Genomic DNA, 22,591 nt, shown 5'->3' with positions numbered 1-22,591 from the left:
ACACACACACACACATATATATATATACACACAAAAAATCCTATTTTCTTAATTGTTGATTTTTGTTTGTAATTGATTGTATTATTTGTTATATATTTCCAGTTTTATTTTCTATTGTTTTTGTTCTGCTGCTCTAACACCACAATCCCCCTGCAGGGATCGATCTTACTTTACATTAGCGACAAAAACAGAAGGCCCCCCCCCCCCTTTCCTGTTTTGGTGGCACGGTGTCACAGAGGTCAGCGCTGCTGCCTCAACAAGCAAGAGGGTTCTGGGTTTGAACAGAGCGGGGCCTTTCAGCATGGATTTGGCAGCGCCCCCCACCCCTCTCCTTAACACATGTATTTCAGGATTGGACACTCCTGACCAGGCCCCTGGACCCAAACAATCCCCGTGTGGATCAGTAAAGTCATTCTCATTGTTTTAAAGGCGCCTCGGGCGCAAACGTCCGGCACATCTGAAACCCATTCACTCAAAGCCGCGTTTAAGTCTTCACATCGATCAATCCGCGTTCGGCCGAGACACGCTGTGGGACAATTGTGGCAGCTACAAAAACAAAAACCACACCACAGATCTCGGGATTTCCACGTATGGCAGAGTATTTTAGATCGCCAGTGGTCTTTCCATGTGTTTGCATTGGCCCGTGGCAAAAGCAGTGATGAAAGGAGGTTCGGTGTGGGAGAAATTTGATGGTAAGAACGGTCCTCCTCGAGCCAATTTCCAGTTTTTAGATTAGGCACCCGAAGAACCAAACACTTGGTCAAGGATTGACGGTTTGAGTGGAATGCACGGAAATTGTCTGAACTGGAGGTATGGTGTTTCAAAAGAAGAAAGACACACTTTATGAAAACCTCAGTTATGTCAACAAGTAGGCCTAGATGAACAGCACAGTTCATGGTAGCACATCTCATTTAAAAATACCAGAGTAGTCTCTATGATTTAATGCTATGTAATGACAATGTTATGCCATCGGTAGCACTGAGTTAGTATTTATTGATATTCAGTCAGAATCAATACTACAGTTTATTTAATTAAGATTCACAATTACATTTTCACATATGATCCCAAAACACACGGAGCAAACAAGTCATTTCAAGTTCAAGTTCAAGAGATTATTCCTATATGTTAAACAACAGTAGCAGAACAATAGTGGCACTGAAAAACAGAGCTTTAACATACTTTTTGACACTTCATGGATCTTTAATGATATTCCTATCGCTCCTCTCAAGCTTTCAGACTATTCCATACCACACTCTTGAATGATGTATAATTATTTAACAGATTTTGGTGTTGGTGACCTTTAAATAACTGCCAGTAATACTGATAATGGTGCTTATAACAAAACAACGGCATTGTCACCGATGTGTTGAAAAGGGCACGTTGTGTCTAATACTGCTAAAAAAAATTCAAAACGGCAACAGTTACATTTTCACAGACATGAGTCGGTAGCATCATGCACGTTTTTTTTTCCCACAGCCGTCCAAAAATCTACCATCTAAAAATGACACCAGTCAAAGGCCTGTCTACAGCTCAGAACCAGAACTCGGAGACAAAGACATGGATGGTGACGACGTGGCGGTGGGAGAAGACCCTGGACATCATATAGTTCATGGCCACGTCCACCTCCATGTCCTTTGGGCCGATGATGTGTTTCACCTGCCGGACAACACCTGAGAGAAAACAGTTTGGTTGTGAGGGTTGGGATTTGATCTTCAGAATCAGACGACGTAACACATCGTCTGATTCCTTTTCGGATTGTTATTTGCCGCTTATAATAACCATGACTACATGTTTAGAATTGCTAACACAGGCGCACAGAAACAGACACATATACAAATGTCGCAAACTATACAGAAATGTCATAAACAATTTCTAACCACGCACGCACGCACGCACACACACACACACACACACACACACACACACACACATACACACACGCACACACACACACGCACAAACACAAACACAAACCTAATCCACAAGAACAAACCGGAAGTCCATTCATTCCTATGGAGAGTCGGATTCTTCACGCAAAAACCTATGACACGCTGCAATGCGGAGTGTCCACGTCAGATCGAGGCTCAGGGATGTGTTCAAATCTCTCTTCCGACAAGTTTCGGTCCGATAGTACGACTAGAAGTCAAGTTTTTTTTTGTTTTTTTGAGCTGGGCTTAAAATTAAGTGTTAAATGTCACATTTATAAAATCACGATGTTAACCTTGGATACACATATTCATTATCAATAAATCAAATTTTTATATGAGCAAATTGTGTGTATTCCGTCTTTGTTCACACTTGGCAAACACTTTAAGCAAGCTTAAAAATGACACATAAGGAATAATTATTCTGGCCTTTTTCCCCCTGGAATTGATTCTCTTGCTGTTGCACATGGTTGGACAATTAAGGTCAGGTCAAAATTTGCCGTAATTGTCCTTTAATATACCTTTCGCTATTTTACTTTTTTCTCTTAAATAAAAAGTCATTGGCGAGTGAGAGGTTGGGAGTCTTTTCTTACCCATAATCATTCCATTGTGAGAGCGGCTGACCACGTCAAAAGGGAACTGGTCGTCTCCAGACATGATGTCGAAGTGGACGTCAACGGCACCAGGGACAAGATCAGAGTAGGCTGGGGTATTTGTTCTCAGGAACACCACTTCTGTTGGCAAACACGTGTTGGTATTAAAGATGCATTCCAACATTCGATTCGGAATATTCAATCCTTAAAAAAAAAAAAACACAAAAAAAACACGTGAAACCTCCTTTTCTGGAAGGAGGTACTGACATGATAGTCTGGCAGTTTTCAAAAAAATCGTCACAAACCATGCATTTTATCAGGTTAATCTGGGTTTAATTGAGTCTTTAGACTAAACAGACGAGTAACAGGAAATTGTGCCACTTCCAACTGGCAACCGGTTGTAGCCTATATTACACTCTGGATGTACCTTGGCAATTGCAAAAAAAAAATGTTTTAAATAGAATGGAATATAAAATGTACAAAAAAAACCATTAAGAGATGGGGGACTGTAATGCAATAAATTATTTGTTTTCGAAAAGAAGATTTCACTACTTTCAGCCCCGTGGACTGCGTTCATGCAGAGAAGTCGCAGCAGAGCGGTAAGTTTCTCAATAGTAAAGTGTCGTATCCGCGCCATGAACGGTTATCGGTGACGCGGACCAATATTTTAACAAGGCCCGGAATGGGCAAAGCGGCAAAGCTGCCCTTTTACCACGCAGGTACCTTCTGGTTCACTGAACGGCGTGAAGGTCGGGAGGGACAGCACAGTGTGGGTGATCAGGTGGGTCGGGTCCAGCTTACAGTCGATGTCATTGGGTTGACAGGCTTTTATAAAGCGCACACTGACCGAGCCATCGTTTCTGTTTCTGGGAGGATGACAGAGAGGTTGACGGTTGACCAGGACACAGGGGAAAAGTTATCGACAAAAGAGAGACGACGGTTGGACCGGGCGATGATGATGCATTTCTTCTGCACAAAGAGCACAGAGACCGAGAAGTGGTGTGTCCCCCCCCCCCCTACACACACACTCTCTCTCACAATCCAGCATTTATTTAAAAACAAGGATTTTTCTCCTTCATGCTCCGTGGCGGAGCTGTGTGAGCACTTGGCAATACCTGAATAGACCCATAGAGCTCGACAATCCAAACCCTGGTGGCACCATAGCACCGGTCGTCCAATCTGAAGACAGAGCTTTCAACACACCCTCAAAGGCTATTAAGCGAATGAGGACTTGTAATTACTAGCAGGCAGGTGGGTCCGGGCTGGTCTTTCATCTGTGCCCAAAGCCGCCGAAGTTGGTGTGTGGTATTTGAGGTATTACTCAAAAAAAGGGCAATATGTTTTTTCTTTTTCTTTTTTCTTCTCTGTAATTTGGGTTGAAATATTAAAAAAGATAAATGAAGCTATGAGTAGGAGAAGGGATCACACAACAATGTCGGATTAAAACCTAATCATCCAGGTCCAGCATATTTGTGAATTTCTTGATCCTGATCTGACTGTGGATATCACTTTCGCTCACTGGGTGATCTCTTGACAGATATTGAAGGACCATGTGGTGTATTGACGCCCGCGATCGTTGAGACAAATGAGATGTTGGAAAAAGATCAGTCCATTCAAGTTCCGCCCAAATTATCCGCAGTGAGGAAATGTACGTACATCCATACACGTCTACAGTACGCACCCAACCCCAAAAACCATTGAATGGAACAAACTAAACACTGGAAATGTAGTCAGGGATGTACGACTGTTGGTTACTGTTTTGGTATCATTTACAGGAGGCTAATTGATAACTGCCCAACACTAACAGTCAAAGCACCATCCATCTTTTGAACTGTAATGCTGTTCCAACACCACTAATGGAGACCCCATGCTGGCTGGGACCCAGGTGCCCCTGACTACATGCCGTGCTTATTTTTATTGCCGTCCGCGAAGGCAGGGCTCTTTGATTTTATGGTGGGTCAGTCTCTCATGGGCAACGTTCGGGGGAAAGTTGATTTCACCAAACACAGTATTAGTATTACACCAGATAACATCTGTTATTATGGGCGCAAAAAAATAATCCATATGCGCTGTGTGTGTGTGTGTGTGTGTGTGTGTGTGTGTGTGTTGTCAGAGAGCAGAAATACATTGTTGTCCACCCCGTGCTTTTAATTGCAAGTACATAATTAAAAATCATACAACGTAAAAACCTGCTGGACAAAAGATGAGGGAGAAAGTTCTGCATCAGTGTCAATAATACTATTGAACAGGCAGCAAACATTTTACATGGCTAGTTAGTGCCACCTACTGGTACATATAAAAAATCTATACTGCTGTATTGCATCGAAAAATAAATAATACCAATTGTAGAAATGTATGAAATAAAAAGACAACATAAAAAAAACCCAACTGCATTAGAAAAAACAAAGCAATTTCTAACTTTTTAACTTATTTCTTATTTTAAGCGCAAACTCTCATCCACATGGCTTTTTTTTTTTTTTTTTTTTTTCCCCCAAATGAAACACACTTTCAATAAGGCGGGGTTCTCGCTGGGTGGACGGGCGGCTCATGGGTGACGAACACAGCAATCTCAGCCGCATAGAGGTGCACCCCCCCGTGGCGGATCAGCCTCATCTCCGCGGTGAGAAAGAAGTCCCTGGGCCGGAGCAAGGGACGACGCAGCGCGATCACGCCGCCGTGGGCCTGCCGCCGCACCCTGAAGTGTCCCTCCGCGTCTCCAGAGACCACCTCCAGAAACACGTCGTCCCCGGGCGCCGGGTTGGAAGGTCCCATTCGGAAAATGTCCACGGGGACGGGGGTGTTGATGGGGAAGGACACGTTGTAGAAGGAGATTTGCAACGGCAGCGAGAAACACGACGCAGGGTCCCGCGTGAACTCGCAAGTTACGCGTTCGCAATGGCTGCAGGGAGAAAAACGCACGGATGGGATACTTACAATTATTCATATAGATGTGAGGTGGAAATGGGGAGGGGCGGCGCGGGAAGAGTAGCGGAGGGAGAAAGGGTTGGAGCTAGAGTTAAAGAGCGTTCATTGAAAAAACAGAAAAAATAAAAAATAATAATAGTCACAACGGGAGAACTGCTCCTGAGTGGAGAGAGTCTAGAAACAGGAAGTCGCTTGGCTTCCCTAACGGCAACTTAAGCGCGGGTCACACCGAACCAAAAATCCGTGGCGCGCGCGCTGCGGCGCAGAGTTTCCACATTCCACTTTGCAAACACTACATCGAGGGAGTTCTAAAGTCCCATTCATGGAACATGGTCAGCGTCCAGCTGATCAAAGGACGCGCTGTCGTAACGGAGAAAAAGAGTTCTCCCATTATCCCCCCTGACATATTTTGTGATGCGAAACACAGACGCAGTTCATCCAACGTCCACGAGGATGCGATTACGGATTTGGTGTGAAGTGCACTTCAGTGTACCTCTGGGTGTACTGCGGCAATTACAGAAAAAACGTTTAAAATATATTATGAGTTACTGTTGCCTGAATATGTTAAAAAAAAATACACTCTGCCACATGGGACTATGATGTAAGTTTCCTGTTTTCGGAACGGGTGGTTTAACAGGGTTTTTTTTTGGGGGGGGTTTTCCCCTCACAAAAGCAACATGATGAGAGAAATGCTCTTGGATGGAGGGATAGAGAGCGAGAGAGCACAAGGCGTCATGCAGAGCAAAAGGTGGATCGGTCCGCCCGGACCAAATGTGAACCAGTAAACAGGTGGCTTACCTTTCCGATGCCGGGCGGAAGTTTTGGGGGCACGTGAAGGACAGACAGCGGAAGCCTCCCTGCACGTTGAAACAGATCTGCGTGCCGTAGCAGTTGTGGGTTTCCGTTGCACATTCGTCAATGTCTGAGCGTGGAAGAACAAAAGATTAAATGAAAAAATAAAATCAGTCGAAACAATGACAACGGCGAATCAGCCGTCTTAACAGACAAGTTTCATATTTATTATGCGCTTATGCCCCATGTATGATATCTCCCAGGAAAACTGCATAAGTCTTAACACTAAGTCTCAATAGGTCAATGCCCACGTCAGACCTATTACTTCCCTACAAAACCTATTTTCTGAACTTGAAATCGATCTTTTATTATTATTATAATATTTATTATTCATCTGGGCTCAGGATACAGAGCGGGTCGTCTTGACGTCTCGTTTACCCCGACTGCAGCCCACTGCTCCAAGCTACGTCAGTTACCAGGATGGTAAAATGCAGAGACTGCATTTCGCAGTCTCAGTACTTGTACTCAAATGTACTGTCAGTGCAATGACAATAAAAGTTGAATTTCATGGGGGAGGGGGGTCTTAATTGACACCCCCAGACGATGACTTCACTTGGACTGGACTTTGAGAGACACACATTGGCCCTTTCTCAATGTGCGTTCTTGTCTGTACTTGTGTTCTTGTGGACTTGTGAAACGTCATCAGTCCTTTCGTTTTGAGTTTTCCTTTAGGTGTCTGTATTTAATAGATATAGAGATAGAGAGAGATAGAGAGAGAGCTTCGACAAAATAAATTACAAAACAGAGTGCTTGGACAAAAGTTGTAGTGGACAATCCAAAAATATATAAATATAATCAAAACATAGTTTTTTTTTTAACTTTATTTGTAGTTTAGGAGTTTGAAATTTATTTTAGATATTTTTAGATATTGTCTATTTTTTATACATGCATTATGTTATTCTTTGTATTATCTTTTTAATGTTTAATTTTGTGCACTTTGCCTTTTTTTTTTTTTTTGTATTTTTTGGTTTTACTTTCTGTGAGCACTTTGAGTTGCATCTCCTGTATGAATTGTGCCATGCAAATAAATTGTATTATTTGTATATTGCATATCTATTTTTATCGCTGGGATTCCTTTATTTTCAATCTTTCATTTTACAGGCCAAAAGTATCTGGAACAAGAGAACCGCAGCACGCACGGTACGCAAAGCCGGTCGTAATTTTACCACAACCAGAAGAACGTTGACACGATTTGATTAGTTTCAGGAGCTGGCTGCTATGTGACATCATGAACCGATGTTATAAGTCCGGTTTCCGTCTCTGCCCATTCACATTCTGTGGGTTGCACTGTGTAGGCCGCATAGCGGTTGCTCCGCGAAACGAGCAACTAGGAGACGCCAGACCGGGGGAGCCGATGCGGCGTTCAAGGTAAACTCGGAAAATTGCGCTGCATTTTCAGAGAACCCAGAAAATTGTAATACCTATCTTACACGACTAAACTGGACCCTGTGTATTGCTGCCTGCAGCTATATTTATTATTGATAATAATGTTTATTTTATTTTCTGACCTTGGCATGTTCGTCCATTGGGGGCTAGTGTGTAGCCCACAGTGGGGCAGGTGCAGTAGAAGCTTCCGGCGGCATTGGTACAGCGGTAGGAACACACGTGACCGCCAGTAGGCAGGGCACATTCATCGATATCTGACAACAGAGGAGAAGAAGAATAGGGCAATGAGAATAGCGTCTAAGTATCTATCTACTGTATACATAAACATATTGTACAACTTAAACCATGGGTCCACCCCTCCTCGACCGCGGCGGTGTGAGAGTACCTTCACACGTGATGCCGTCAATGTCACTCAGCTGGTAACCATGTTGACAGTAGCACTGGTACGACCCGTAGACGTTGGCACATTCCTGGCTGCAGGGCCCGGCCTCACATTCATTCATGTCTGGCGAGAAGAAGGAGCGGATAAAAAAAAAAGAGAGACATGCACTGTGCAACTCCAGTGGTGGTTTCAGAAGAGACTAAACAGTCCTTGCATTGAGCACAGTCATTTATAACATTTTCAAACAGTGTGAGTGTGTTTATGTGGGTGTGTGTTTGAACCCACACCGGTCTGGTTCACAAAATTCCTTATTTTTTTATTCATTAACCTATTATTGATTAGGGCAAACAATATTGATTATAGGTTATTATAACTAATTCATTATACACTCCCAAATAAAGCTTTTGTTCAATCATTATCTGAAATACGAACTTTCGTATTTCTAAGGCATGAAGGATCCAAATATTTTTTAAAGATAGTTTCTTGCAAAGCAGGTAAGTGTTCAAATACTGAAGAAAAAAAGAAATTGGTGAATTTGTGCAAACAAACGCTTCAAACTGTTTCAGGCTCACAACCTGAAGACGATCGACTTCGCCTTGTCCGTCGACTCCTTCCTTCACAGTCAGCTCTCATCTTGCACCCATCCAAGAGGGGCGGCCCCATCATCTCTTTTCGGGTCCGAAGCTGAACTGAAGGAAGGAGCGAGACCGGGCATGAGTCTACCTTCACAGTTCCTGCCGTCCTGCGCGAGCTGGAAGCCGAGGGTGCAGCTGCAGTGGTACGATCCCTCCGTGTTCTCACACTTGTGGGCACAGAGCCGTCCTGGATAATACCTGCACTCGTTGATGTCTTCAAAAAAATAAAATAAAAAATAAGACAATACTGGGTCAAGGCTTACACATTCCTTCATGAACTTCTTACACATTCCTTCATGAACTTCTGCGCAGGGCGTCCTGTACCTTCACACAGCCTGCTGATGCTGTTGAAGATGAAGCCAGGCCGGCACTCACAGCGGTACGTGCCCACCAGGTTGACACAGCCGTGGCCTCCACACACACTCCCTGCCCGGCACTCGTCCACATCTGCAGGAAATCAAGCGGATAGAATAATAAGGAAATAAAGAGAAAGAAATTCAGTGCCGACCACAGTTGCGAATATACTCCATACCGAAATGCAACGCAAGCCTGGGTGATCAGCCAGCATGCAACCCTCGCTATTTGGACCATTTCAACTGGTCACATAAGACATTCCACGGACTATAGATAAGTAAAAAGTCTCCCCCATGTCAACAGCGAATGAAGGGAATCAGCCGACTCAACGCATGGAGGAGTTGCGACGGTGGAAGCGCTACACCACCACACCACACCTGGGTGTGGTGTGGTGAACAAGGGTGAACAAGATGTGATCTCTCGGGGTTTGGAGCAAATATTGCACGGCCCGCTCCATATCACTGAATACAGACCATGCAACCAGTATAAGAATTGACAGAATTCCTCTAGTGTGTGCAAGAACCTTTTCAGGATAGGTTCAGGGAGAAGAGCGGGTCGTCTAGTAATCAGAAAGTCGCCGGTTCGATCCCCGGCTCCTCCTGGTAGCGTGCTGAAGTGTCCTTGAGCAAGACACTGAAGCCCCTAAATGGTTGCCAACTCTTCCTAGATACATCAGATACTAGGACGGGTCAAATGCGGAGAAACTAATTTCACCCAGAAGGATGAATGAAGTATACAAAAAAATAATACTTCAATTGTGTATTTGTACACTGTAAACACATAATCTCAGGAGATATGGATCTGTTCTGCGTACCCTCGCAGCGGGTGCCGTCCTGGTTGAGGCGGTATCCTCGTCCACAGGTTACGGTGTACCTGCGACAGGTGTAGGATCCCACTGAGTTGATGCAGGTCTGACCGGGAAGGCACGGGCTGGGGTTCGTCACACACTCATTGATGTCTGAACACATGATCAGTGGAAAAAATGTATATAAAGAAAAATGGTATAATAGCTATAACTGCATATACTACGTGTTTGGTGGTGTGTGGCTCCCAGCTCACCGATGCAGCTGCCCACAGCATCCTGAATGAAACCTTCCCCACAGCTCTCCTTCGGGTGGCAGCGGAAGGACCCCGCCGTGTTGGTGCAAACAAAGTCCACTCCGCAGTTATGGGTTCCCAGGATGCACTCATCAATGTCTGGAAGGAGCAGAGATACACAAGATCTCTACTTAAAAAATAGAGAGATGTATACTCTAAAGGGTCATTCTCATGAAACCACCATAAATCATATCCCAAATGAATTGATACACATATTCCCAGAGAATGTGAAATAATTGATTTGAATATTAAAGTATACAATGCCTCCTATATGGCTCACTTACAGCAGTTGTTTTTAGCTATTATATTATTTTAGCATTTTCTTCTGGTTGTCTCGTGAGAATGACCCTAAAAAATTACCCAATTGTTTTTAAATTACAAATTTAAATAAATAAATGAATAGATTGATTAATTTATAAAAAAAAATGAAATAAAATTTAAAAAAAGAGAATGACCCTAAAAAATGACAGCAATTTCTTTTTGATTACAAATTAAAAATGTAAGTAAATAAACAAACAAACAAATAAATGTATAAATAGATTGATTGATTAATTAATCAATAAATTATTTAATTAACAATAAAATGAAATAAAATAAAAAAATAGAGAATGACCCTCAAAAAAAAGAAAAACGGGATATCTTTTTGTTAGATGTGCTCTCCTATAATATATGCTGGTCCAACTACCCTGGCAAAGGTTGTTGTCGGTGAGCTCGTAACCGGTGCCGCAGCTTGTTTCCCTCTGGCAGCGGAACGAGCCCTCAGTGTTGATGCAAATCTGACCCAATACACAGTTGTGGTTGCCGCTCAGACACTCGTTGACATCTGGGGGAGGGAGTTTGTGTCACATATCGATCACAACGGAAAGGAAGCAGTCACTCGTACAAAATACGGTAAGTGAGATTGTTATTGTAGTTGGATTTAAACTGGACCTATTGTGCTCCTTTTTACACAAGATAATATAAGTCTCTGGGGTCCCCAAAACATGTTTTTGAACTTTTTGCTGAACATACCACCCAGATTATGCATTCTAGCCATTCCAACATGCCTCTAAATCCATCATGTTCCTGATGCTCTGTTTAAGTGGGAGGAGCCACCCTCCTGAGGCCCTGAGTTCTGTGAGCCAATGGGGTTTGAGCGTCACTTCCGGGTTCCCTTTTTGTTTTGTCTGTAAACTTTCACTAATTTCACCCAGAAGGATTAATTAAGTATATGGAAAAAAAAACTTGAATTGTGTATTTGTTTTACCACACTATCAACACATAATCTCAGGAGATATAGATCTGTTCTGTGTACCCTCGCAATGAGTGCCGTCCTCCTTGAGGTGGTATCCTTGTTCGCAGGTTACAGTGTTTCTGAGACAGGTGTACAATCCCACTGAGTTGATGCAGGTCTGACCGGGAAGGCACGGGCTGGGGTTCATCGCACACTCATTGATGTCTGAACACATGATCAGCGGTAAAAATTAATATATATAAAAAAACAACAACAAACACAAACAAAACAACGGTATAATAGCTATAACTGCATATACTACAGTGTTTGGTGGTGTGTGGCTCCCAGCTCACCGATGCAGCTGCCCACAGCATCCTGAATGAAGCCTTCCTCACAGCTCTCCTTCGGGTGGCAGCGGAAGGACCCCGCCGTGTTGGTGCAAACAAAGTCCGCTCCGCAGTTATGGGTTCCCAGGATGCACTCATCAATGTCTGGAAGGAGCAGGGACACACACGCAATCGGTGTTAGTGTGCGAAACCTAAAGGACTTACATGATTCATGATACATGGAAACAAGATCTCTCCTTAAAAAATACAGAGATGCATACTCTAAAGGGTCATTCTCATGAAACCACCATAAATCATATCCCAAATGTATCGATACACATGTTCCCAGAGAATGTGAATTCATTTATTTGAATATTAAAGTACACAATGCCTACTATATGGCTCACTTACAGTAGTTGTTTTTAACTATTATATTATTTTAGGGATTTCTTCTGGTGGTCTCGTGAGAATGACCCTAAAAAATGACCCAATTGTTTTTAAATTATACATTTAAATAAATAAATGAATAGATTGATTAATTCATAAAAAAATGAAATAAAATTAGAAAAAAGAGACCCAAAAAATGACCACAATTGCTTTTTGATGACAAATTAAACATTTAAGTAAATAAACAAACAAACAAACAAACAAATGAATAAATAAATAAATTGATTGATGAATTAATCAATCAATTATTTAATTAACAATAAAATAAAATAAAATAAATAAAGAAATAAAATAAATTTAAAAAAAAAAGAAAAAACGGGATATCTTTTTGTTAGATGTGCTCTCCTATAATATATGCTGGTCCAACTACCCTGGCAGTTGTCGTTGTCGGTGAGCTCGTAGCCGGTGCCGCAGCTTGTTTCCCTCTGGCAACGGAACGAGCCCTCAGTGTTGATGCAAATCTGACCCAATTCACAGTTGTGGTTGCCGCTCAGACACTCGTTGACATCTGGGGGAGGGAGTTTGTGTCACATATCGATCGCAACGGAAAGGAAGCAGTCAATGTTTTTGAACTTTTTTCTGAAAATACCACCCAGATTATGCATTCTAGCCATTCTAACATGCCCCTAAATCCATCATGTTCCTAGCGCTATGCTTGAGTGGGAGGAGCCACTCTCCTGAGGCCCGAGTTCTGTGAGCCAATGGGGTTTGAGCTTCACTTCCGGATTCCCTTTGTGTTTTGTCTGTAGACTTTCACTAATTTCACCAAGAAGGATTAATTAAGTATACTAAAAAAAAAATGCTTGAATTGTGTATTTGTTTTACCACACTATCAACACATAATCTCAGGAGATATAGATCTATCATGTGTACCCTCGCAAAGAGTGCCGTCCTCCTTGAGGTGGTATCCTTGTTCGCAGGTTACAGTGTTTCTGAGACAGGTGTAGGACCCCACTGAGTTGATGCAGGTCTGATCGGGAAGGCACGGGCTGGGGTTCATCGCACACTCATAGATGTCTGAACACATGATAAGCGGTAAAATTTAATATGAAAAAACAAACAAACAAACCAAAAAAATGTTATAATAGCTATAACTGCATATACTACAGTGTTTGGTGGTGTGTGGCTCCCAGCTCACCGATGCAGCTGCCCACAGCATCCTGAATGAAGCCTTCCTCACAGCTCTCCTTCGGGTGGCAGCGGAAGGACCCCGCCGTGTTGGTGCAAACAAAGTCCGCTCCGCAGTTATGGGTTCCCAGGATGCACTCATCAATGTCTGGAAAGAGCAGAGACACACACACAATCGGTTTTGGTGTGTGAAACCGAAAGGACTTACATGATTCATGATACATGGAAACAAGATCTCTACTTAAAAAATAGAGAGATGTACACTCTAAAGGGCCACTCTCATGAAATCACCATAAATCATATCCCAAATAAATTGATACACATATTCCCAGAGAATGTGAAATCATTTGTTTGAATATTAAAGTGCACAATGCCTACAATATGACCCACTTTCAGTAGTTGTTTTCAGCTATAATATTATTTTGGTGTTTTTTTCTGATGGTTTCGTGAGAATGACCCTAAGAAATAACACAATTTTTTTTCATTACAAATTTAAATAAATAAATAAATAAATAGACATAAATTGGTTGATTAATGAACAAAAAATGAAATAAAATTTAAAAAGAGAATGACCCTAAAAAATGATCCCAATTGCTTTTTGATTACAAACTAATACTTTAAATAAATTAATGAACAAATAAATATATAAATTAAAACAGATAAATTAATTGATTAATTAATCAATCAATCAATCACCAAATTAATTATTTCATTAACAATAAAATGAAATAAAATAAATATGGGGGAATGACCCAAAACATTTTTGAAAAACCCAGATATCTTTTTGTTAGATGTGCTCTCCTATAATATATGCTGGTCCAACTACCCTGGCAGTTGTCGTTGTCGGTGAGCTCGTAGCCGGTGCCGCAGCTTGTTTCCCTCTGGCAGCGGAACGAGCCCTCAGTGTTGATGCAAATCTGACCCAATTCACAGTTGTGGTTGCCGCTCAGACACTCGTTGACATCTGGGGGAGGGAGTTTGTGTCACATATCGATCACAACGGAAAGGAAGCAGTCATACAAGATACGGTAAGTGAGATTGTTATTGTAGGTGGATTTAAACTGGACCTATTAAGCTCCCTTTTACACAAGTTAATATAAGTCTCTGGGGTCCCCAAAACATGTTTTTGAACTTTTTACTGAAAATACCACCCAGACTATGCATTGTAGCCATTCTAACATGCCTCTAAATCCATCATCTTCAAGACGCTCTGTTTAAGTGGGAGGAGCCACCCTCCTGAGACCCCGAGTTCTGTGAGCCAATGGGGTTTTAGGTTCACTTCCGGGTTCCATTTTTGTTTTGTCTGTAAACTTTCACTAATTTCACCCAGAAGAATTAATGAAGTATATGAAAAAAAAAGAATACTTGAATTGTGTATTTGTTTTACCACACTATCAACACATAATCTCAGGAGATATAGATCTATCATGTGTACCCTCGCAAAGAGTGCCGTCCTCCTTGAGGTGGTATCCTTGTTCGCAGGTTACAGTGTTTCTGAGACAGGTGTAGGATCCCACTGAGTTGATGCAGGTCTGACCGGGAAGGCACGGGCTGGGGTTCATCGCACACTCATAGATGTCTGAACACATGATCAGCGGAAAAAATGAACATATAAAAAAACTAACAAACAAACAAAAAAAAAACATTATAATAGCTATAACTGCATAAACTACAGCGTTTGGTGGTGTGTGGCTCCCAGCTCACCGATGCAGCTGCCCACAGCATCCTGAATGAAGCCTTCCCCACAGCTCTCCTTCGGGTGGCAGCGGAAGGACCCCGCCGTGTTGGTGCAAACAAAGTCCGCTCCGCAGTTATGGGTTCCCAGGATGCACTCATCAATGTCTGGAAAAAAGTACACAATGCCTACTATATGGCCCACTTACCATAGTTGTTTTTAACTATTTTATTATTTTGGTGTTTTCTTCTGGTGGTTTCGTGAGAATGACCCTAAAAAAATGACCCAATTGTTTTTAAATTACAAATTTTAATAAATTAATTCATAGATTGATTCATTCATTAAAAAAAGTAAATAAAATAAAAAAGAGAATGATCCTAAAACATTACCCAATTGTTTTTAAATTAAAATGATAAATAAATAAATACATTCATAAATATATTGATGCATTAACCAAAAATGAAATAAAATTAAAACAAGAAATGACCCCAATTGCTTTTTGGTTACAAATTAAAATTTTAAATAAATAAACAAGCAAATAAATAAATAAATAAATAGATTAATCAATCAATCACTCAGTTAATTATTTAATTTCACAATAAAATGAAATAAAATAAATCAAAGAGAATGACCCTTAAAAAAAAGTGAAAAACCCGGATATCTTTTTGTTAGATGTGCTCTCCTATAATATATGCTGGTCCAACTACCCTGGCAGTTGTCGTTGTCGATGAGCTCGTAGCCGGTGCCGCAGCTTGTTTCCCTCTGGCAGCGGAACGAGCCCTCAGTGTTGATGCAAATCTGACCCAATACACAGTTGTGGTTGCCGCTCAGACACTCGTTGACATCTGGGGGAGGGAGTTTGTGTCACATATCGATCACAACGGAAAGGAAGCAGTCAGACAAGATACGGTAAGTGAGATTGTTATTGTAGGTGGATTTAAAGGGGCCCAATTATGCTCCTTTTTACACAAGTTAATATAAGTCTCTGAGGTCCCCAAAACATGTTTTTGAACTTTTTGCTGAAAATACCAAGATTATGCATTCTAGCCATTCCAACATGCCTCTAAATCCATCATGTCCCTGACGCTCTGTTTTAGTGGGAGGAGCCGCCCTCCTGAGGCCCCGAGTTCTGTGAGCCAATGGAGTTTGAGCTTCACTTCCGGGTTCCCCCGAGTTTAGCCTGTAAACTTTCAACTGATTTCACCTCATCAGTCCACCGAAATCTGTTTCTGAATAAATTTGAGGCGAAAAATGAGCAATCCATTCGCTGGATCTTCACTCATATCAGGTCAATGGGTCCCCTTTAAGATACCCCTTTATTAATCACCGGGCGGAAATTCAAGTAATTCAGATTCATAAATGCAGTATTCCCTTCAGTTCAAGTGAGCAAACTGCAAAAAATAAAATAAAAATCATACATTTCCGAAGGGCGGATAAGATTTTCACTACAATGGATTTTTATTTGCCAAACAAAAAGTGACCTTTTTTCGACAGGGCACTGTGTTCTATCCATAGTGAAATCATTGGCTGATAAGAGTCCGTGGGCCTTTTGGCCTTACCCTCGCAGTTTACTCTGTCTACTTGGAGCTGGTAGCCGTCGTGGCAGGCGCAAGTGCCGTCACCCACACAGTGCTGGGAGCAGCTGGGTTCTAAAAGAAAGAGACCAACAAAAATGTCTCCACAGCTTGTAGACTCATGCAAAAACACAAACGAGGAGTAAAGAGTAGTCCCCACATAAAGAGTGGCGCGTGCGTGCACGCACCAACGCGCGCGCGCACACACACACACACACACACACACACACACACACACACACACACACACACACACACACACACACACACACACACACACACACACACACACACACACACACTCCTTGTTCCCATACTGTGCAGGTAATTGAATAACCAAAGACAATGCTTAAGCCTCTTAACCTACTTAACACAATGGAGGAGATCAGCTTATTAGGGTGTGAAGGTGCCTAACCTCTACAGCGCTCTCTTCCCTCCTGTGGCTTTTCTGCGACACTGGTTGAAGGTTTTTCAGTTGCTGGATCTACAAAAGAAAGGAGCTCTTGAAAAGCAAATCCTGTTTTTTGGGGTTTTTTTTTTGTTTTTTTTTCTCTTTTGCAACACAGAAAATGCGATTGTTGTGTAAATGTGTATATATAACACAATATCATTTTTATACACGGTTCGATCCCCCACCCCACCCCCCGGCGCTGGAGTCTTGAATGCACCCGTTACCGTGGCCTTCGCTTTGGTGATGAATTGGCCACGCTGCGTTTCCCAAGAGGGTGTTCTCAGCTCCAGTCTCCGAAGCCAAAATATAGTTGCCAGCTTGTTGACAAAAGGCGCAAGCCACAACAAGTCACCTCAGCTCAGTCACCGCTTGGCGCGGCGTCTGCAGCTTAGAATATCTGTGCCATCAGCGATCGCGGCCAAAGCCGCCTCACCAAGGCCACGGAGAAAGCTATTTGCCAAATACTGCAGCCCCTCCCCTCTCATGCACGCGAACCCCAACGTGATAAACTCCCTTCTGCCGCATACCAAGTGCACCCGAGTGCCCTTTGTGGTCAGAGATGAACCCGAATCGTCACAGCTGCTGGAATTACGTTTGCACGGCACTGAACGCACCGCGGTGCATTGAGAGTCACAGCGGGGGCGTCTCGCGCGGGCTTTTTACCTGGGGTGGCGGGTTTTGTTTCCACCGCCTTGTTTTTGCCGCCGCAGCAGACTCGGGCCGCGTGCTCGCACCGTCTCCCCAGCGACAGACCGTGGTCACAGCTCGAACCCCCGTCGGCCACCGTCAGCCCCAGCGCGCAGCAGTCGCAGCACAGCTACAGGGAAGGGGAACCGAGCACAAATCCTAATACTGTCGCCAGTGTTCATAGCATGAGAAACTATTTCTATTTATTATGACTATAAGCGGTTGTTATTGCACGTTGTCCTTCGAGAGAGATGACAGTACGGAGGGGGAGTAAGATTGTTTTTCTGTTCTCTCTGGTCATGGGAGCTGACTGTTACACAGGGAATGGGGCCAGCGTCCCCCAAATATTCCTTTTGTTCCTCCTCACTTTTACTGCGTCAGATATCAGTTCATTATTATTATTATAATTGTGCTTGCTGAGAGAGAGCCTATCCACTTGAACGATCCTACCATCTTTTCTCTTTCTGCTATAGCCAAATTTCATACTACACGAGCAAATGCAATTTTGTGGGGAAGGACCCCACGGACCCCCCCCGTCAAAACTGTCCCCTCCACATTTCGCCGCCGCCGCCCATGCCCCCCCGGCCCCCTGAGGCACCGGCAAAGCTCGTCAGCCCCTGAAGACCAACCTTGGAGACTTCGGTCTCCCAGGGCTCTCCTTCGAAGAAGGGCCTCTCGCAGACCCCTTGGTCCTTGGCCATGTCGATGCCATTGTTGCACAGTGTGTCTGCAACCAGCGCTGCACAGCACTGGACTTGGGCTGTTCTGGATGGTTTGTGGGAGGAGTGGGGGGGGGGAAAAAAAGTTGAATTTTAGCACAAGGATTCCTCTCTGCTCCGCGCAGCATTTTAAGGAGATCGCCGTTAACCAAGAAATCCAGAACCGAAATGTTCTCCTCCCAAACAATAAGCGAGATGCCTGCGAGACGGAACAGAAACCCTCGGAATGAACTCGACCCAACTGCACATATCACACCGCTCTGGAGCCAATGTCAAATATCCAATTCACATTCTTGACGTCTGTGTGTCGGTCCCCTCTCCTCCGAGCTCCATGTCTTGTCCAGGTGTTCCTCTCTTTCATTATGAATCGCCTTCAGGGGCCCTTTAGGGTTAAAATGCGTTCAAGCTCTCACACTGACTATATAGTTGGCCAATGCGGCAATTTTCCCCCTTTAACACAGTGTTAAAGAGAGGCTCCACTGCAGGGCCTTGGAGATGATTTGGGGCCCCGGGCCATTTCCTGCTTTTAACGACGCTCGTCTCCGGTGCACAGACATCGAACATCGCTATCAGTTGCCGACATGCACCCTATTAATTTTAGCCTTCCAGCTCCCTGTTTTGTATTCGGGAGAGTAGTCTCCTGTTTCCTTCGGAATAATTTTGTGCAACCTTACGCGACGACCTTGGCGTGACACGTGTATTATACACAGGAGAGCTTTGTTCAGAAGCTAAAATGTCTGAAAATATTGTTTTTCGCTTATTTTTTGGACCTGATCAAGAAGCCTGGGTTGAACTCTTTTTATAGTCGGACATATTGGTTCTGGGCTCCCTTCGAAATAACCATTTGAATCATGACAAATACAGTGTGTCATCACCCTCCGTCGCCTGAAGGAGATCAGATTGCCCTCCATGACGTCCAAGTCAGAAGGATACGATTGGGACCGGCGCTCACTGGCTCCCTTCTGAGACCAAAGATTATAATAAGCTCATGCCGCTATCCCAAAAAAAAAGTGGTTCTAGGTGAAAGCGGGCGGAGTTTACCTGCAGATGTGGGAGGAGGAGATCAGAGGAAGGGTTGTACAGTCTTGTCTCAGGAGGGCGCGGCCCTTCCCGTGCTGACAGCACTCCTCCAGAGTTGGTGGCTCCAGCTCTGTGGTCAGCGTGGCAGGGGCACAGCGGGGATTAAAGTGGTAATCCATTAAATGATTTTTTTGAGGGGAAAAAAAAAAACAACCAAATTTTTGATATTGATCTCATATGTGACCCACCGCAGCAAAACCCACCGTCTCGCGCATTTCTAAAATCTCCACCAGCAGCCAAATAAGTTGAAAAAAGCGTTCTTCAAGGAAAATTAGATTCTTCCGGATTTGTGTTCCTTTGTGGTTTTTTTTTTCAATCTATCGACGTATTTTCAAAACCAAGTTTGATTTATAAATAGTAGAAAAAAGTTAAACCGTGGAGTTAGACATTCCCGTTAGATTACATGGGGAAGCGCAGTTCACTTACCAAGACTCTGAACAGCGCTGAAAAACGCCAATCGGTGGTTTCCTTTAAAGCGAGAGTCCAGGTGAAGATCATTCCTCCATATTCCATGTGATGTGAAGTCACAATGTGACACCGTTTTTGATAGGGTTCAACCGTGAAATCGTACTACTTTTACACACAAACGGAGACATCATTGTGGAGGGGGCGGGTACCAACATCCACCATAGAAGAAGAAATCCTGACGTCACTGACGTCACTTCCGTAAACAAGACGAGGATCCGGTTTCACTTGTCTGTGAAAACTTTCATCTCGGTGTGTTGTTATGGATGACGAGAAGCGGATGGAGGAAGATCTAAATCATATCACGGACCTTAATCTGACCAGTGCGATAGATCCAAGTCAGTGTTAGCAGCGCATACTGGACTTCATTTTCCACGATGATGGTCAGTTCTCCTGCAGCGACGCTGAGAACGACAGTGCCCTGAATGTGATGTGATCCCGGACTTGGAGAACATTTCAAACAGCGGATTTCAACCTCAATGTGACGATGAAATGGAGGTGGAGACCGACGATACGCCCGCTGTGGCTACAACGGAAGAAGATGAGGACGTGATGAAGTCCGTTGAGGTTGGTGAGTGGCAGATTTTCAGATTTCAGGTTTTCCAAGAGTCCTATTATTGACTCTACATTTTGTTGTGTTGTCCGTACTTTTAAACTCCAAAATAATTCCACTTTTATAAAACATGTATATTCTTACTGTTGGATAAAAGTTTTTTAAAATACAAAAAAACCCAGCTGTGTGTTGTTGACGCTGTTCAAGATTCCCTCAAAACACAAGAACAAAGCAGTGATTGCCCGATTCAGCCGGATGTTAAGCAGCCATGTGGCTTTGTTGGTCCTCCAACCGTTTGCATTCTGGGAGCTGGCTGAATAAAGCCAAGTGTGGGGGGGAAACTTTGAAGGTGATTATCTCAGAATCACAGTTTGCCACACCCTTGTCATTAACAAGTCATAGCTTTAAAAATATTTTAAAGCTCCCCCTTGGAAGCTCTGATTCTCCACTTCCAAATGATGCGAAAAAAAAAAAGTCGAGAGCCGCCAAATGACCCTAAAGTATGCGGCAGGTCACATATTTATTTAGTTGACGCTTTTGAAACAGTGTGTATCCGCACCAGTTCAAGTGACCAATGAAAAAAACAGCTCATGAATGAATCGGAAGGCGATCTTTGCAGTTTCAATTGGAATTCTGTGACTTGCAGTGTCATCCAAGCAACACAGACAGACACTTATAGCAGACTAGCCTTGTAAATGTATTCTCTTCCAGAATTATATTCTTTGCTTTTGTATTTTAAAAGCGGTGCGCGCGTGGAGCTCTCAGGGCCACCGTACAGAAGTTGGTTTGATTGCATTCAGGCTCCATAGCTTCTACCTGCCTATCCATGGTGATGCTGTATTTGAATTTTTTCAAATGGAATTCTTCTTTTTCCACTCGAATTCGAGCAACCTGAATTCAGTTTTATGGGAATCTGCAACTAGAACTTTTAGATTTTAATTTCTTTAGATTTGGAAAAAAACAACAAAAAAAACAGATTTTAAATCAAGTTTTTGAAATAAAAGTGAAAATATTTCAATGTTCTAAATTCAAAGTAGATTAAATTTGAATATATAAAATTCAGTGGCTTTATATAAAAAATTATGGCACTTATTTGCTTCCAAATCAATCAAAAATAAAAAAAAAAATAAAAATCTTCAATAAGAGGTCCAAATCATGATACAATGCCTTACAGGATTGTTGGATAACTTTTTCTATTGGAATACGATCGGGGTTTTTTTTTATAGTAAAAATAATTAATCCCATATAGTGAGTGAGGATGTCGGTAAAAAATAAATAAAAATGTTTTGAATGGGCTTCTGGGCCTGTGGTGCGATCCACCTAACAGAGCCGATGTCCTGGATTACCACTTTAAATATTCAAAAACATGGCACTTATTTGCTTCCAAATCAATCAGAACCTCAAAAAAGTTTAAAAAAATAATAATTGAAAAAAGTCCTATAAGTGGTCCAAATCATAATAGAAAGCCTAACAGGGTTCTTAAATGACTTTTTTGTAGTGGAATCGGATTTAAAAAATATATTGTAAAAATAATTAATCCCATAGAGTGAATGTGTTTGAAAAAAAAGAAAAAAAAAAAGTTTTGAATGGGCTTCTGGGACTTGTAGTGTGATGCACCCAACGCAGCCGATCTCATGGATTACCACTTTAAATAACACTTAGAATTAGTCAGCTTTGACTCAGTAAGCATTGTGATGCAGTGAAATAGTGTGTTACTCGACTTCTAGGTTATCATTTATTATACTCCGCTATTTTTTCTATTTTATACTTAGTTTTTGTAAAGGGCCCACCGCATGAAGAAAGCACCGATCTCATCTAAGACACGCATCGCTGCTCAGTGTCATTAATATCGCAAAGGTGCAAAGAAAATCTTAAATAAACACATCAGGTTCGCGCAAACAAGCATTATTTTTTGGGGCCATTTGATGAGGTTCTGCGGGTTTTCCGCGCAGCCGAGCCGCATCATCTCACCCTCTCCGTGCAGCAGCGCGCACAGACCCAGCAGCAGGGTCGCCCGCAGATCCATCACGCCGACTCCCGGGTCGGACGGGCTGAGGGGTCGGGGTCGGGGTCCGGCCGTCTGCGGCTCCGCTGGAGGTGTGCGACGCCAGGGGGCGGCTTCT

The 22,591-nt window shown here is 42.9% G+C and overlaps 2 protein-coding genes across 2 annotated transcripts; both read right to left on the bottom strand.

The window, feature by feature from the left end:
- Positions 1-1,530: 1,530 nt before the first annotated feature.
- On the bottom strand, positions 1,531-22,494 carry LOC307246457 (fibulin-1-like; the record flags this gene model as incomplete). Its single annotated transcript, XM_080022366.1, has 17 exons — positions 1,531-1,670; positions 2,519-2,659; positions 3,242-3,384; positions 5,079-5,417; positions 6,242-6,365; positions 7,804-7,935; positions 8,067-8,186; positions 8,787-8,912; positions 9,023-9,145; positions 9,867-10,010; positions 11,717-11,854; positions 12,507-12,644; positions 16,499-16,588; positions 17,628-17,781; positions 18,281-18,416; positions 19,412-19,520; positions 22,440-22,494. 17 exons carry the CDS (start codon positions 22,492-22,494, stop codon positions 1,531-1,533), a joined length of 2,352 nt encoding a protein of 783 aa, XP_079878492.1.
- On the bottom strand, positions 12,772-16,012 carry LOC307246361 (uncharacterized protein; the record flags this gene model as incomplete). Its single annotated transcript, XM_080022280.1, has 8 exons — positions 12,772-12,827; positions 13,010-13,153; positions 13,275-13,412; positions 14,091-14,228; positions 14,700-14,843; positions 14,969-15,106; positions 15,647-15,784; positions 15,997-16,012. 8 exons carry the CDS (start codon positions 16,010-16,012, stop codon positions 12,772-12,774), a joined length of 912 nt encoding a protein of 303 aa, XP_079878406.1.
- Positions 22,495-22,591: the final 97 nt, after the last annotated feature.

The sequence above is a fragment of the Zeus faber genome (assembly GCF_960531495.2).
Source record: "Zeus faber genome assembly, chromosome: 21".
Taxonomy (NCBI): Eukaryota; Metazoa; Chordata; class Actinopteri; order Zeiformes; family Zeidae; genus Zeus; species Zeus faber.
The sequence above is the reverse complement of the archived record's forward strand: the minus strand, read 5'-3'. Positions and strand labels throughout refer to the sequence as shown.